Source organism: Vicia villosa, linkage group LG7 (genome assembly GCF_029867415.1).
Source record: "Vicia villosa cultivar HV-30 ecotype Madison, WI linkage group LG7, Vvil1.0, whole genome shotgun sequence".
NCBI classification, from domain to species: domain Eukaryota; kingdom Viridiplantae; phylum Streptophyta; class Magnoliopsida; order Fabales; family Fabaceae; genus Vicia; species Vicia villosa.
In genome coordinates, this window is record NC_081186.1 from 117917171 (window position 1) to 117933885 (window position 16715).

The following is a 16715-nucleotide window of genomic DNA, read 5'->3' on the forward strand; positions in this document are numbered from 1 at the left end:
TTTAAGAAATACATATTTTTCACAAAAATATATTCTTCTTTTTTAAATCAACATATTAATTTAAAAATATTTTTAATTATGTTTATTTTGTTCAAATTCAAATGATGACTGTTTAAATAATATACATATGACAAAATAGTATTTGAAGCAAACAACGTTTGATTAGAAAAATACATTCAAATTTCTAACTTTTAAATTACCATAACAAAATACTTATCAACAAAAAAAATGGTAAAATAAAATGTCTAAAATAATTCTTTTATTAGAAAATATAACAATTTAAAACAAATTTAAATAGTTTGGTTCAATTTAATCTTAATTATGATACGGTTTACTTTGATTTGGTTTTTATGGTAAACCATGCCATAATCTAGTCCTACACCTACTGGTGGACTCAATATAACAACATGCCCAATTAAAGATGCATCTATCACATTTCTTGATAAAAAGTTAGAAATCAAAGTAAATGCATGTCTCAAATTGGATATAAACATTGCCTTGAAAAATGTCTCAATATTATGTTTTTATAGCTTTTATCATGTGAGCTTATTCTTATTCTAACTTATAAGTGTTAACCAAATTTAAACTTTTCATGAAATAATAGCACAACAACATAAATTCACATGGTGAGAAACGTTACACATGTTAGGCTAATCCACTCACCTAGTAACCTTCCACACAAAGCCAAGAAATTTTCCACTTCGATATACCATATTCTCAATTTTAGAAAATCATCTAACCAACTCTTACATACTCATAATTCATGCATTTTGCATATTGCCATGAACTTCTAAATCACAATTCACCATCATTATATTGTGCTTCATTCTTCCATATCATCAACCTTAATACAAAGGAGAAAAAAACAAAAAATAGAGTCACGTAAACAATGTCAAGTTTTGATCCTTACGCACACGTCGGCTTGAGTTTCAACCCGGACGGAAGCCTCTACCGTGGTTTCCACAAACTCCAAACCAACGTGAACCCCGAGCCTATGCCCGGGATTTCAACAGTGTCCAAAGACATAACCATTGACGATGAAAATAATTTATGGATTCGTATATTCAGACCAACAAAGCTTCCATCGAACGATAACGAGGTGGCGCGTATACCGATAATAATATATTTTCATAGTGGTGGTTGGATAATTTTTCGCCCTTCCGATGCAGACATCCATAAAAAATGTTCCAACATATCTTCTGACATCCCTAGTATTGTTGTCTCTGTCGCGTATCGTCACGCGCCAGAGAGTAGGCTTCCCGCACAATATCAAGATGCCCAGAAAGCTATGTTGTGGGTGAAAAATCAAGTTACGGTTGATAACGGCGAGCAGTGGTTGCGAGACTATGGCGATCCTTCGAGATGCTATCTTTACGGATGTGGTGCTGGTGGGAACATTGTGTTTAATACAGCCATGCATATTCATGAGATTGACGTGGAGCCTCTCATGATTTGTGGCATTGTTATGAACCAACCTATGTTTTCTGGAGAGAAAAGGACACCCTCAGAATTAAGGTCCATAAAATTTTATTTTTTATTTTACATTAGTCACCCATATTTTTAACTGTCTTTAAAGATGCATAGTAAAATTATCATTCAGATTCAAAATTTGACATGTTTAACCTTGATTAAAAATAACCTTATAAAATATTTTTCACGGTTAAAACATGACAAAAAAATAAGGCTCTATTTGATTTTTTACACTTAAATCCTGGTTGATCTACTCAGCGCCTCCAAAAACTGAAACAACTATGCTCACATTACTAACTTTATTATTATTGTTTATTTCAAAAGGTTTGCCACGGATCAGACACTGCCCTTACCAGTGTTAGACATGATGTGGGATTTGGCTTTGCCTAAAGAGACAGATCGTGACCATAGGTATTGCAATCCTATGGTGAAAGGGCCACATTTGGAAAATGTGAAGAAAATGGGAAAGTGTCTTGTTATTGGTTATGGTGGAGACATCATGCTTGATCGGCAACAAGAGTTTGTGACTATGTTAGTCAGATGTGGGGTACAGGTTGAAGCTCGGTTTGATCCTGTTGGGTTCCACAATATTGATATGGTGGATCCTGCTAGGGCTAGTGCGGTTATGAGTATTGTTAAGGAGTTTATACTTTGAATTTTTGTCATTAGTTTAATTAAATGGAATTGAACCCTTAAAATTATGTATGTATACACTTTTTTTATTATCAAATGTAAATGTAAGTTTGGTGGATTTCTAATAGAATTGATTACTTTCAAATTTAATTCTATCTTGAAGCAATAATTTATAGTTTTTGAATTTAAATATAACATTTAGAATACACTTTAATCATAATCAATTTTGTAAAATCTATTTGTTTAAACTTAATTTTTTTCACCTAATCAAATCAAAGATACAATGAGTCTTTTTGTGTTTCACTTAATGAGGGATTTTTCCAACACTTTGTAGTATAATATATTAGTTTTCTTGTGTTGTAGTATGTCAATGATGGCTAGGATTTTTGACATGCACTAAAATCCAGCTAAAAAGTGATAGAATCTAAAGAGATTCTTTAACATAGAAAAACACCTGAGTCGAACTACACTTAATCGAGCAAGAAACAAGAGTATCAATAGTCCATTAGGCCCAGGAGCGCCAAAGACCCAAAAGTTCAAACAAATGGTCCATATCACGCAAGTGGAGATTTTTGGAGGGAAATAGAATATGAATGGAGAACGTGGGGCTTCATGAGAGGAAGTTACAATGAAGAACATGGAGCTCAAATGGGTCAAAAACCTCCACGAAGTAGTTATTTTTCTATACTATAAATAAAGAACTTTGTACATAGTTTAAGGGGTTCACAACTTACAAATGACTACGCGTTGACACTCAAAGTACCCAAGCGACGAGCGAAATGAGTCAAACAAGAGCTATGTATGTTTGAATCACCTATTTTTCTACAAAATTTAATATTATGTCATTTACATTCAAACTTTGTTATTTTTCTTTACTTATTCGTTGGAGGACAAAATGATCATTTACATAAGTTCATTGAAAGATAGCTTGAGAGCATACCATGATGCTCATCTAAGTTAGTTATATTTATTATTGAATTAAAAATAAAGATTTTATATTAATAAGGAAGAAACTATCTTATGTGTATGTTTTTTTTAAACCAATCACAAGTCTCCATCATAATGACTAGGAGTCATCAAAGTTCGTTCCAACAACTACTTCGCACTTTTAAACCTTGTGCTTAGAAGACTATGAACCACCTTATTGTTTTTAAGTAAATCCATTCTCTTAAACATTTTTCCCTAAAAAGACCTCGTGTTGGGGGGAACTTTGGACCATTATAAATATCCTAGCCCAAACCTCAAATGTTAAAAACCATCTCGATCCAATATAATGCCATTATGTGGGGCACGGGGGAGGTTTGTTTGACACACAATGAGTTGACCATGTGCTTGTCAAGTAAGAACCTCTAAAGGTGGTCATCTGCCACAATCTATGAGGGAGTGGGGTCAAATTGACCGAAAGCGAAAAGATACCTAAGAAAATTATGGTTTTCTTGACAAAAAAATTATAAATATTTATCTAGAGGATTATGTCAAGTATCATATTTACATATAACTTAATAAAGTTTATGTTCAGATCGAGAGACTTACTACTATTATACTCACAACAAATACATGTGCAAATAATATAAAAGTCATACAAGCAGATATCCTCTCATTTTTTTTTTCTCTTTCGTTTCTTTTCCTTACTCTCTATCTTTCTCTTAATCTCATTTTTTTGCTCTCATTCATTTCTTCACCTTACTCTTAATCTCATTTTTTCTTTTGATTATATTTTTATTTTTTAGTTAAGAGAAAGAGAGAATAAAATTAAGAAAGAGATAAATATTAAAAAGAGAGAAGGAGGCCAAAAACAATGAAGTGAATTCAAAATCAAGCCACACCTCAAATAACTTAATCTATTGGATTTTTTTTTCTTTTCATTGTAACTTACAACAATATAATGCTTCATAATTAATCACTAATTATTCAACATTATCTTACAAAGAGGATCGATGAGTAGCTACAAATATATATATTCTTCACAATCTCCTCCTTTTTGATGATGACAAAATATATGGATGAGAAGTTTTTGTTTAACATTTTATACTCCCATATCTTGTATATCTCCCCTTTATTTTGCAATTCAAGATTTGGTATTGTGAAATGAAAATGAACAAAAACAATCATACCACTTTCCCCTTTGATATTATAAAAAAGAAGAAACAGAATAAAATCCAAAGCAAATTACTATAAAGAAAGATGCATCATGATAGATGAAGTGATTAGATGAAAGAATATAATAGCATATATTTAGACACTTATTTTCTTGACAATTGTAAGTATTGATGTTGATGTGAATCATGATAGATGAATTGATACCAATGTCTCTTTTGAGAGTGATATGGTGTTCTTTTTAAGGCGCCAAACTTTTCAAATTACTTTTATGTAAAAAAAAATTGAGGTTAAAGGTAGTGCACTGTCAGTGTAAAAAAGTTTTACACTATCATTGTTGAAAGTATTTGTGGGTAAATATTTTCGGTATATATCGTATCCACAGAGATTGGTTTAATATTACTGCCGTTCTATAGTTGTTTATTTTGAGTGAGAAAAATAGTTGAGTTTGTTTGTTTATTCTCAAATTGCATCTAACAGAATAATAATTGACTGATAAAAAGCTTAAAGATGGTTAACAATGGTAAACGAATATGTTGAGTTCTAGGGTTCATCAACTCATTCCTATACAATTTATTAATTAATCCTTATTCGAACAATCGTTTGAATTATTATCTTCACTTATCCTCAAATATGATTCCATGTCTGCAAATCAAATTAGATAAACTTTTACCGGTATGAGATTCGATCTCTCCAAATATCAATATCGATAATAGTAATTAAGAACGATAATTATGAAAACCCAATCACAATTCCATCTCTGCAAACTGGGATTGAATCAATATAGTAACCTAGGGCAAAAGTTAGAATCCTTTCTTTCGATCAAAGACTCCACAATGATTTAAGATAAAAACAAGGTTTCTTATTGATAATAAATTCAAACAATTGTTCATAAGAATTAATCAACGGTATTGTATATTCATAAGTTAACTACTACCTTAAACTCAACAAGAATGATTTATCTCTCCATAGACATGAAAAACAAACAAGTTTTCATGGATGGATTCATCTTCATCAAGGGAATGTCTTCAATTGATGTTAAATTCTCCGTCGGATGTTGTTTGTTGCTCTGGATTAGGATTGCTCTCTGAATTTCGCTCCCAAAAGTCTCTCCTCTAAAAGTTATCAAAAGTTCTGGCTTATGAGGATTAGGGCTTGTATTTATAGCCTTTTTCTTTATAACGTCATCACCGCGGCGCGAACCCAAGACAGAGGGTTTCGCGCGCCTCGCCTTTGCTTTGGCGCGCCTCGCCACTTGCTTTAAATCAATTCTTTGTGATTCCACTTCTTCAGAGCTTCTACGCTTGCGTGTTCCTTCGTCTTTGCTTCTTAACTTCAATATCTGCACAAATAACACTCAAAGTGACGCAAGTTGTTCTACAATTAACATCAAATCTCGAAAGTTCAATTCTAACTATAAAATCCGTAAAATTCACAAGATCTATTCACTTTTAGCTCGAAAAGTAGTTAATTTAACACATGAAATTACCATTAATTTACTCCTAACAAACTCTCCCCAACTTAGAGTTTTGTTTGTCCCTAAACAAAGTTACTTACCTCAACAACACATACCAACAATCATGCACAAGTTTTTCAAAAAGGTTTTCAAGTGGTTCAATTCAGCAACCAGATCGGATACTCCTCATCTCCCTGCAAACTTAGAACATATACATGAAACAGATTTTGAAAGAAAATTACCTCCAGAAGTTCAAAACACTACACAATTGCAATTGAATCAGCACTAATCACTCTCATCAAAAAGTATGATGAATAATAGAGGGGTTAAACACTAATCCAAACAATTGAATCAACAAAAATCCATATCATACGTTCACCATATTGTTAGCATCAAGTCATGTGGAATCTGAGAATCAGAAGGTCTTTTCAGGGTTGTATTGTGGTTTAAGATTCAAAGAAAAGAAGACAAACGAGGTTTGTTCCTATTCTAGGGAAGCATCCGAATCATAACTCCTTTCCTTTTCCTTTATACCTTTGACTTTTTCACCACTTCTTCTTTTTCACTCGTAGTTTGATGTTTCTCTTTTTTTTTTCAACAATTGTTTTCTTTCAAACATTGTTTTTCTTTTGTTTCTTTTTTTTTTTCAAGCTACGAATTTCTTTCGTTCTTTGTAAATCACCACTTACATACTTACTCTTCTTTTGATTATGATTCTCCCTAACTTGGAGATCAACCTGTATTTGGATTATATGAATGCTCCCCTACTTTCTATGAAGGTCAAAGAGAAAACACATCACCAAATTTTGTGGTTGATGGTCCACAACAAATTTTTTATTGAGATCAAAACTCACCAGGTTTTTCCTTGGTGTATATGATGAAATTTACCTTGACCTCAGGCTCAAAGAATGGTTAGCAAAGGATCACACTCTCACAGAAGAAAATAAGTTTTAAGATGGAGTTGGCTCAAAGAAACTCTCAGATTCAAACAAATGCCTAAATCACTTCCACAGATTTCCATAAACGATGCGACAAATGGTTTAGCATGATACAAACAAGTCAAAATAACCGATGGTCTCCTGCATATAGTAAACAATGGAAAGCTTTCCTCACAATGGTTAAGGCTAAACCGATCCAATAAAATAGTGTACCATAAAGAACTTCTGCCAAGTATTTCTAACAACCTGGTTTCATGCACACATCAGGAGTTTGAGTTCGAAAATTCATACCTGCCTTGTCACTTTTATTAAAAAAGAAAGGGAAAGATTAAATTAACAAAAAAAATTCCACTCACTACCACTTTCATGCATGTTGCTCCATTGTTGGTACTTTCACTGTCTTGCTTGAGATTTTCATTATGCTACAGAAACTACTCATTCTAAACCGAGGACAACTAACAAAAATTAAAAAGCAACAATGACATAAAATAAAAAACAGAATGACCTAAAAAAATAAAAAATCATCACGACAGTTATCATAAACATAACAACTCACTATCCTCCTCTGGTCGCTTCAGGAACTCATCTGGTCGAGCACCTGCACCCCCCTAAAAGAAGAGGGTTGGGCTCCGGCTAACCACAGTACGCACGAAGCCCGAGGGCAGGTTAGAGGAAAAACTCTGCTTTCGCATCGCCGCGACGCACGAAAGCTTCTGCAAACGTGTCGCGCCTCGGTATAAGGTCTCGCGGCGCGGTGCTGCATTTTTCTTAGGTTTCTGTTCCTGCTCAATCAAACTGGTCTGATGATACATAAAACTAAAATTAAAAACGAGAAAACAATAAAAACTTACTGCGTTGGGTTGCCTCCCAACAAGCGCTTTGTTTAACGTCGTTTGAGCTCGACGGTCAACGCTTTCAAGGAACTAAAAATGGTGCATGTTGCTCCACTCCCTCGAAGTAATCTTTCAACTGTTTTCCATTAACGGTCCAACTCTCATTTGTCTTAGGATTCTCTACCACAATGGCTCCATAATTGCATACCTCTTTTACCACAAATGGTCCCGACCGTTTTGACTTCTCTTTATTCGGAAATAACTTGAGTCTTTATTTGCACAAGAGCACAATTTTCCAACTTGAATTTCTTTGTGGCTGATGTTTCTATCATGAGATGCTTTCATTTTGTCTTTCTGAACTTGATTTTCAGCATCTTTGAGTTCTCCTTCGGTGGCATCGATTTGGAAAATATCCTTCTTGTTCTTAGGATGCTTCTTGGCTTCGAAAAGATTAAACTTTACCTCTTCATCTTGCACCCTTACTTTCATGATCCTCGCATCCATGTCAATCATCATTCGGGCGGTTTTCATGAATGGTCTTCCAAGGATTAAGGGTACCTCATGATCTTCTTCCATGTCAACTACCACAAAATCCACCGGGAAAAAGAATTTGTCTACTTTTACTAGCAAATCTTGAACCACTCCATATGGTGAGGTGATAGACTTGTCGGCTAATTGCAATGTCATCCTAGTCGGCTTCGTCACAATATTCCCTAATTTCTTGACAATGGATAAAGGGATTAAGTTGATGCTAGATCCCAGATCAATCAACCCGTCACCAGTGAAGTTACCTCCAATATTTAATGGCAAAGTGACTCGTCCCGGATCAGATTCCTTTCTTGGGGTAGTTCTTTGGATTATGGCACTACATTGGGCATCAAGCAACATGGTCTCCTCATCTATGTGCTTCTTTTTCTTTGTGATCACATTCTTCATGAATTTAGCATACTTGGGCATTTGCTCCAACGCTTCGGCAAATGGAATATTTATCTGAAGTTGTTTAAATATGTCCATAAACCTTGCATGTTGCCTAGCATTATCTTTCTTTGATGGTGCATGTGGGTATGGGAGGTGTTGACTCGGTATCACCTTGCTTGCCATCTTGTCACATGCTTTCTTCCTTTTGGATTGATCTCTTTTTTTCACATCTTTATTCACCTTAGTTACAACAATTTCATCTTCCTCATCTTCCGCTGCACGATTATCATCTTCCTTCTCAACATCATTGTTTTCAACTTCCTCATCTGGTACTTTTGCACTCTTTATTGAAGTAGCATTGCAAGTTTCTACACAAGTCATAGGGTTTTGAAAAGTTGGGATTTGACTTACGTTTTGCTCGGTTAAGAATTGGGTAAGTTGAACATCTCGTGTTTCCCGGTTTTGTTGAATGGATAAAGAGAGTTGCATGAATTGATTCATGGTTTCCTCTAACTCAGTGGGTCCTCTTTGATAACCTTGATTATAATGTGAAAGCCCTTGTTTATTTGTCATTGACATTTGTATGAAGTGACTCATGGTCTCTTCCAACTTAGATTGTCCCCCTTGTTGTTGTGGTGACGGTTGAGTGTAAGGTTGAAAGGTTGTTGTTGATATTCATGGTTAGCCATATGATACTCCATCGTATCTTCCGGTGTGCCCCATCCGCTATCATAAAACTCAATAACTTGAGGTGTCAACTGTGACACACTTTGAAGGAGATACTCCATTTGTTGGAATAGGATCTCGTTTTGAGCATGAAGTGCAACATTTATATTTGGGTCGAACATTCCGACACCAAAAATCTACAAAACTAGCAACCAAGTGAAATAACAAGATAGAAATAATAAAAAAATCAAAATTAAAAGACTATTGCAATAAAAAAATCTAAAATAAAGTAACTAACTAAAAATCTAAAATAAAGGAAAAAATCTAAAATAAAGGAACTAAACTAAAAATCTAAAATTAAGGAACTAAACAAAAAATCTAAAAATAAGTAAATAACTAAAAATAATATAACTAAAAATAAGGAAATAACTCAAAATAAAAAACTATTGCAATGCGTGCAATATTGACACCAATCCCCGGCAACGGCGCCAATTTGTTGAAAGTATTTGTGGGTAAATATTTTCGGTATATATCGTATCCACATAGATTGGTTTAATATTACTACCGTTCTATAGTTGTTTATTTTGAGTGAGAAAAATAGTTGAGTTTGTTTGTTTATTCTCAAATTGCATCTAACAGAATAATAATTGACTGATAAAAAGCTTAAAGATGGTTAACAATGGTAAACGAATATGTTGAGTTCTAGGGTTCATCAACTCATTCCTATACAATTTATTAATTAATCCTTATTCGAACAATCGTTTGAATTCTTATCTTCACTTATCCTCAAATATGATTCCATGTCTGCAAATCAAATTAGATAAACTTTTACCGGTATGAGATTCGATCTCTCCAAATATCAATATCGATAATAGTAATTAAGAACGATAATTATGAAAACCCAATCACAATTCCATCTCTGCAAACTGGGATTGAATCAATATAGTAACCTAGGGCAAAAGTTAGAATCCTTTCTTTCGATCAAAGACTCCACAATGATTTAAGATAAAAACAAGGTTTCTTATTGATAATAAATTCAAACAATTGTTCATAAGAATTAATCAACGGTATTGTATATTCATAGGTTAACTACTACCTTAAACTCAACAAGAATGATTTAGCTCTCCATAGACATGAAGAACAAACAAGTTTTCATGGATGGATTCATCTTCATCAAGGGAATGTCTTCAACTGATGTTAAATTCTCCGTCGGATGTTGTTTGTTGCTCTGGATTAGGATTGCTCTCTGAATTTCGCTCCCAAAAGTCTCTCCTCTAAAAGTTATCAAAAGTTCTAGTTTATGAGGATTAAGGCTTGTATTTATAGCCTTTTTCTTTATAACGTCATCACCGCGGCACGAACCCAAGACAGAGGGTTTCGCGCGCCTCGCCTTTGCTTTGGCGCGGCTAGCCACTTGCTTTAAATCAATTCTTTGTGATTCCACTTCTTCAGAGCTTCTACGCTTGCGTGTTCCTTCGTCTTTGCTTCTTAACTTCAATATCTGCACAAATAACACTCAAAGTGACGCAAGTTGTTCTACAATTAACATCGAACCTCGAAAGTTCAATTCTAACTATAAAATCCGTAAAATTCACAAGATCTATTCACTTTTAGCTCGAAAAGTAGTTAATTTAACACATGAAATTACCATTAATTTACTCCTAACAGTCATCCAATAGAAACAAATCGTTTTGCCATGTCATATAAACTTTAAAATTACAGTCTGATTTGTTCTGATATTCATGGTCGTGATTGGTTGACACTGTAAAACTTTATTACACTGTCGGTGCATCACCCATTTTCTCATAAAATTTTCAATCTTACAATATCATATGGTCTCATTGTATCTTGAACAACCAATCTTAATTTAATAGTTTTACAACATGGTTTCAAAGTGCTTGCTAAAACAATTAATAATACTTTCTTGGCGTGAAACTTTGTTTTGCAAGTAATAGACTTTTAATCAACACATCATCTTTTGATGATGACAACTAAGAACAACTAATGATGATTCAAGAACAACATTTAAATAGCTAAAGATGTAAACCTAAATGTTATGGTTTGATGAACTTGACCATCTGAAGAAGACAAATAAAGTAAATCAAACCTAAGTGTTATAGGTTGATGAACCATCCGAAGAAGGAAAGTAAAGTGAAAAGTATCCAAAGTCTCAAGTGATTTCTAGCAGTGTCACAATATAATATCAGACAAAGGGCTTTTATAAAATGAGTTAATCTCCTAATTTAGTAAGTGAGTGAACTTATGTCAGCAAAGAGACTTTGTCGTAAAAGTATATGGCTATAAGCGCGCACACACACTAAAATCTTTGTCAAATATTTTTTATCAAGAGCAAACATCTTTAAAAATGTCTTAGAGTTGCACTAGATGACTTATCTATTCGATTGAGACTTTTATCTAATTGATTAGATTGGTTCAAAATTACGGCTCAAACTATTTAGACAATACTTTAATGACGTGCAATAGTTAGATATATTTTTTTTCTTTAAAAGTTTTTTTTTTTAAAATTCTAATCGATTAGAAGAAATGTTAATCTATTAGATAACGAGAAAATTCATTATAAATAACTAAAAAAAATTGTTTGGATGGAAAGACTCACTACTATTATATCTCACAACAAATACATGTGCAAATAGTATAAAAGTCCTCTCATTCATTTTTCTTCTTCTTTCATTTCTCCCCCTTACTCTCAATATCTTAATCTTATTTTATCTCTTGATTTTATTTTCATTTTTTTAGTTAAGAGAAAGAGATAAACATTAAAAACAAAGAAGGTGCTAAAGAATAAAGGAGAGAATTAAGGAGAGAATGATTGCTCAAAAATCCAAAGTTAGGGGGCTTAATGAAGGGGATTGTAATAGTAGATATTTTCATAATGCCATGAAGGAAAATAGAAGAATAAATCACATCGGTCCTATTTTTTCTCCCTCGGGTAGCTTTCTTGATTCGGTGGAAGAGGTTAAGGAGGAAGTGTGGAGACATTTTTCTAACAAGTTTGTTGGAGCCGAAAGGGAGAGGTGGGTGGCGGTGGGATTAAATTTTGAAAGTTTTAGTATGGAGGAGAAGAATTTTCTTGAGGAACCTTTTCACGAGGAGGAGATCAAAGAAGCGGTTTGGGGTTGTGGGAGTTCTAAGAGTCCGGGTCCCGACGGCTATTCTTTCTTATTTATTAAGAAATGTTGGTATTTCCTCAAAGAAGATTTTATTCGGTTCTTCGATAGTTTCCATGCTTGTGAAGGTTTATCAAATGCGGTAACTTCTTCTTTCTTGTCCTTGGTTCCTAAAACTCTCAACCCGGTGTCTTTAGATGATTATCGTCCTATTTGTCTAGTGGGGTGTCTTTACAAAGCTCTTGCTAAACTTTTGGCGGGTAGATTGAAAAGAGTCATTGCCACTTTGGTCTCTCCATGTCAAAGTGCCTTTGTACCGGGGAGACAATTGCTCGATGGTGTTTTGGTGGCTAATGAGGTGGTAGATTTTGCGAAGAAGGAGGGGAGAAATTGCTTACTTTTCAAAGTCGAGTTTGAAAAAGCTTATGATAACATCGATTGGAATTTTCTTAGATTTCTTTTGGTGCGGATGGGTTTTGGCACGAAGTGGCGGAGATGGATGGAGCTTTTAATTTTCCAAAGTAAGATGTCCGTTTTGGTGAACGGGAGCCCTTCTAAAGAGTTTGTGGCGGGTAAAGGTTTGAGACAAGGGGATCCGTTATCTCCTTTTCTTTTTGTTTTGGTGACGGAGGGGTTGGCGAGGTTAGTGAAGAAATCAATTTGTAATGGGGAATACGGTGGTTTTGCGTTTAATGCAAGTTGTAAGGTGGATATTCTTCAATTTGCGGATGATACTCTTTTGGTCGGTGAAGCATCTTGGAAGCAAGTTTGGGCAATAAAGGCGGTGTTGAAAGCTTTTGAATTGATATCGGGCCTTGGTATAAATTATCATAAGAGCAAGTTGATTGGTATTAATGCTAATTCTCATTTTGTGGAAGTCGCGGCTTATGTTCTCTCTTGTAAGATTGAAGATAGAAAGTTCTATTTCCTTGGAATTCCGGTGGGATACAATCCGAGAAAGTATTCTACTTGGACTCCTCTTTTGAACAAAGTAAAGAAACGTCTTTTGGGGTGGAAGAATCGTTTTCTCAATTTTGGTGGAAGAATCACCCTTTTGAAGTCTATCCTTAGTGCTTTAGCTATTTTTACCATGTCTTTTTATAAGATGCCTTCGAGGGTGGCCAAAGAGTTAACGAGCATGCAAGGAAATTTTTTATGGGGCGGTTTGGAGGGTAAGAGGAAAATTCATTGGTTGAGTTGGAAGAAAGTTTGTCTTCCTCGGGAGAATGGAGGTTTGGGAATAAAAACTATCAAAGATTTTAAACTTGCCCTTCTTAATAAGTGGAGATGGAAAATTCTAAAAGGTTCGGATTGCTTATGGTATGGTGTGTTGAAAGCTCGTTATGGGGATGTTTCTAAGAGAATTTTTCAAGAAGGAAAGGGGGTTAAATCTTCTTTTTCATCTTCTTATTCTTCTTGGTGGAAAGATATTCTCAAAGTAGGAACTTTTTCTTTAAAAGATCCTATGGAGGTTCTTTGCAATTTTGTTGTTGATAATGGCTTTAACACCCCTTTTTGGGAAGCGAAATGGGCGGATGAAGTTCCGTTGAGGGAGAAATACCCGGATTTATTTTCTTTGTCTAGTTTGAAACTTGTTTCGGTAGCCGATATGGGAGGATGGAGGAATGGTGTTTGGAAGTGGGGGGATTTAGGTGTGAATCTTCCATCTTTGTCTTTGGAACATAGGATGGATTTCAATGCTTTGGAGGAGTACTTAGGAGGGATGGTGGTGGGAGGGGAGGATCGCGATAAAGTTGAGTGGAAAGGTGATGTGAGTGGAGAGTTTACGGTAGCTTCTTGTTATGGCCATTATGCTTCTTTTCGTATTCCATATGGTCCTCCAAATAGGTGTGATGGTTCTTTGGAGATAATTTGGAAGATGGAGGTTCCTTACAAGATAAGGACATTCGGATGGAGACTTTGTGTAAATAGGCTCCCAATGAAGGACTTATTGAAGGTTAGAGGTATATAGTTTCCTTTGAATTCATTAAACAGAATTGATATGGCTACACCAAAAGTGACACCTAACACCGTATTATGATACGGTTTTGATTTTTTGAATATATTTAATAATTTCTTTTTACATTTTATAAAAACAGAAAAACAACCACATGTCTGTATTGGAAAAGGTGTAACATACGGTGTACAGTTAGCGGTGTAAGAATAGCAGCTCTCTTCATTAAATTATGCCTTTTGTGGTGTTGAGTTGGAAGATAGGAAATATTCTTTTTTCTTGTGCAAAATAGTGAAGTATATTTGGAAAGAAATAGCGTTTTGGGTGGACAAACCGTACGTTTCGGAGGAGGAGTGCCTTTCATGTTTTTGGGATTGATATTCTTTTTGTAAAGGGAAGAATTTAAGGGAGAAAAAGAGAGGAGTCATTTGGCTTGCAACAACTCGGATCATTTGGCTCTATCGGAATGGGGTGTGCTTTCGAAACGACGAGTGGAATGTCAATGACATGGTTTGGAGTATTAAATTTTTGGTGTGGAAATGGAATTGTATAGGTGAAATTACTTACCCCAATTCTAGCTTTTACGATTTTAGTAAAGATCCTTTACTATTTATGTCATAATATTAGGTTTGTAATTGGTTTGTAATTGGTTTGTAATTTCCTCTTTCCTTTTGACGGGTCTATGTCCCGTTTTATCGTGTAAAGGTTCGGGAATCCTTTGTTCTCGCATTAATGGTATTCCTTGATTACACAAACAAAAATCAAAATCAAGACACGCGTCAAATAAATTAATCCAATGTTTTTTTTTTATTTTCATTGTAATTTACAACAATATATGCTCATAATTTATCACTAACTATTCAATATTTTCTTACAAAGAGGATTGACGAGTAGCAACAAATTTCCTAACATTATCAACCAAATCCCGTGCTTTAGAACGATCAAAGAATTCCACAGCATGAAACCCATCCTCACAAAACCACTCCACCACGTGCACCCCACGTGCCTTCAAAATCTTCACCAACTCCTTTTGCTTATCCACCAACGGATCTCCACCATATCCATTAACAAAACACCTCGGCAGCCGTCCGATCTTCTCACCATAAACTCTATCCATAACCGTCGGATTGCAGTACACGTGGTCGCGATCCGCACCCTCAGGCAAAGACAGGCTCCACAAGAGATCACCCGCTGGTAACGGCAATATACGATCGTTAACTAAACGAAGCTCCGATTGCGTTCTCTGGACCCCACTGAAAAATATAGAGTTTAATATCAACCCTCGGATTGTAATTGGTGAGAGATCAAGGTCGAGTGCACGTAGACCTGCGAAGTAGGCGATGTTAGCTCCTGCACTATTTCCCATTAAGAAGCAGTTATTGAAATCCACGTGGTGGCTGATCCATGGATCAGATTCATTCGGATTTTCTGCTTGGGATTTGAGCCAGAGAAGAGATTCGACGGCGTCGTCGTAGGCGGCGGGGAGACGATGCTCCGGCGAGAGACGATAATCGACGGAGGCGACGACAGCAGGTGTCTGAGCGGCGAATTCGGAGCATGATTGGTGGAAGATTGACGTGGAAGAGTGGTAGAGGATGAAACCGCCGCCGTGGAAGTAGAGAATGAGAGGAAGTTTTGTAGGTGGGGGAGGGTGTGGGATGTAGAGACGGATAGAGGTTTTTGCGGTGGAGTTTAAGGTGATGTCTTTAGAGAGAGATGGTTGCGGAGGAGAGGTTGTGGGATCGGAGGATGGCGGTACGGTGGGGAGGATGGGGGTTCTTGTTAGAGAGCCGTCGGGGTTGAGTTTGATTTTGAGAAATTTGTAGGGATTAATGGTGGAGGTTTGTTTGGGAGGTGATGATTCTGCCATTGTGGTTGAAATTTTTATGAGTGGTGGGTGAAGGTTAGTTCAGATCCGTTTGTTATAAGATTGAAATGTTGTAGGGTTAGACACTTTGAGAGTGGTCCTTACTCCTTAATTGGACATGTTTCGGTTTTCATACATGGTTGTGAAATGTGAATTGTTAGTATAGGGCAGTCAATGCAATTAAAATGGTTTATTCAAGTATCCCGAAAAATATAATGAATTAAAAATGAACTTTTCATTGATAAAAGTTAATTTCTTAATTTTTTTTGTTTGATAAATAAAATTGTATTATATTTATAGGAGTGCAAGGTACTCTAACCTATTAAAGTCTCGGCCAAAGACAAGTCACAAGCAGCTATCCACATTCTATGAGTTATAAAGAATTATGATAGGTGAATTTTACTATTACGAGGAAATTAGGATTTAAGCATAAAGACAAAAGATAAAATAAGAGAAAATAAAAGAATGTTTAAATTTTGCATGTTCATTCATTAAAACATAATACATATGAAGGAATTAGAAATAAAAATAAATTTTGCATGTTCATTCATTAACACTGGTTCAAGCCCACTGAAAGGTAGGGGTGTTCAAAATCAAACCGACCCAATAGAAAACCGCAAACCAAACCAAATCGAAACCGTAAAAAATAGTATTTGGTTCGGATTTGTTTGGGTCATCTTTTAACAAAATCGTACGGTTCGGTTCGGTTTGCAGTTTGTATTTTGTAAACCGAACCAAACCGAACCAAACCGAAT

At 35.2% G+C, this 16715-nt stretch overlaps 2 protein-coding genes across 2 annotated transcripts; one reads left to right on the top strand and one right to left on the bottom strand.

Moving 5' to 3' along the window:
- Positions 1-637: 637 nt before the first annotated feature.
- Positions 638-2248, top strand: LOC131618396 (probable carboxylesterase 9). Its single transcript, XM_058889628.1, has 2 exons — positions 638-1515; positions 1795-2248. Exons 1-2 carry the CDS (start codon positions 890-892, stop codon positions 2123-2125), a joined length of 957 nt encoding a protein of 318 aa, XP_058745611.1. The 5' UTR covers positions 638-889; the 3' UTR covers positions 2126-2248.
- Positions 2249-14877: 12629 nt separating this feature from the next.
- LOC131618397 (probable carboxylesterase 8) lies at positions 14878-16122 on the bottom strand. Its single transcript, XM_058889629.1, has one exon. The coding sequence runs from the start codon at positions 15961-15963 to the stop codon at positions 14965-14967; it is 999 nt and encodes a 332-aa protein (XP_058745612.1). The 5' UTR covers positions 15964-16122; the 3' UTR covers positions 14878-14964.
- Positions 16123-16715: the final 593 nt, after the last annotated feature.

Bases quoted from the DNA above. Each gene is read 5' to 3' on its own strand.
- LOC131618396 (XM_058889628.1), top strand. From the start codon at position 890: ATGTCAAGTTTTGATCCTTACGCACACGTCGGCTTGAGTTTCAACCCG. The intron at 1,516-1,794 runs GTCCATAAAATT...TTATTTCAAAAG, and splicing joins AGGACACCCTCAGAATTAAG to GTTTGCCACGGATCAGACAC.
- LOC131618397 (XM_058889629.1), bottom strand. From the start codon at position 15,963: ATGGCAGAATCATCACCTCCCAAACAAACCTCCACCATTAATCCCTAC.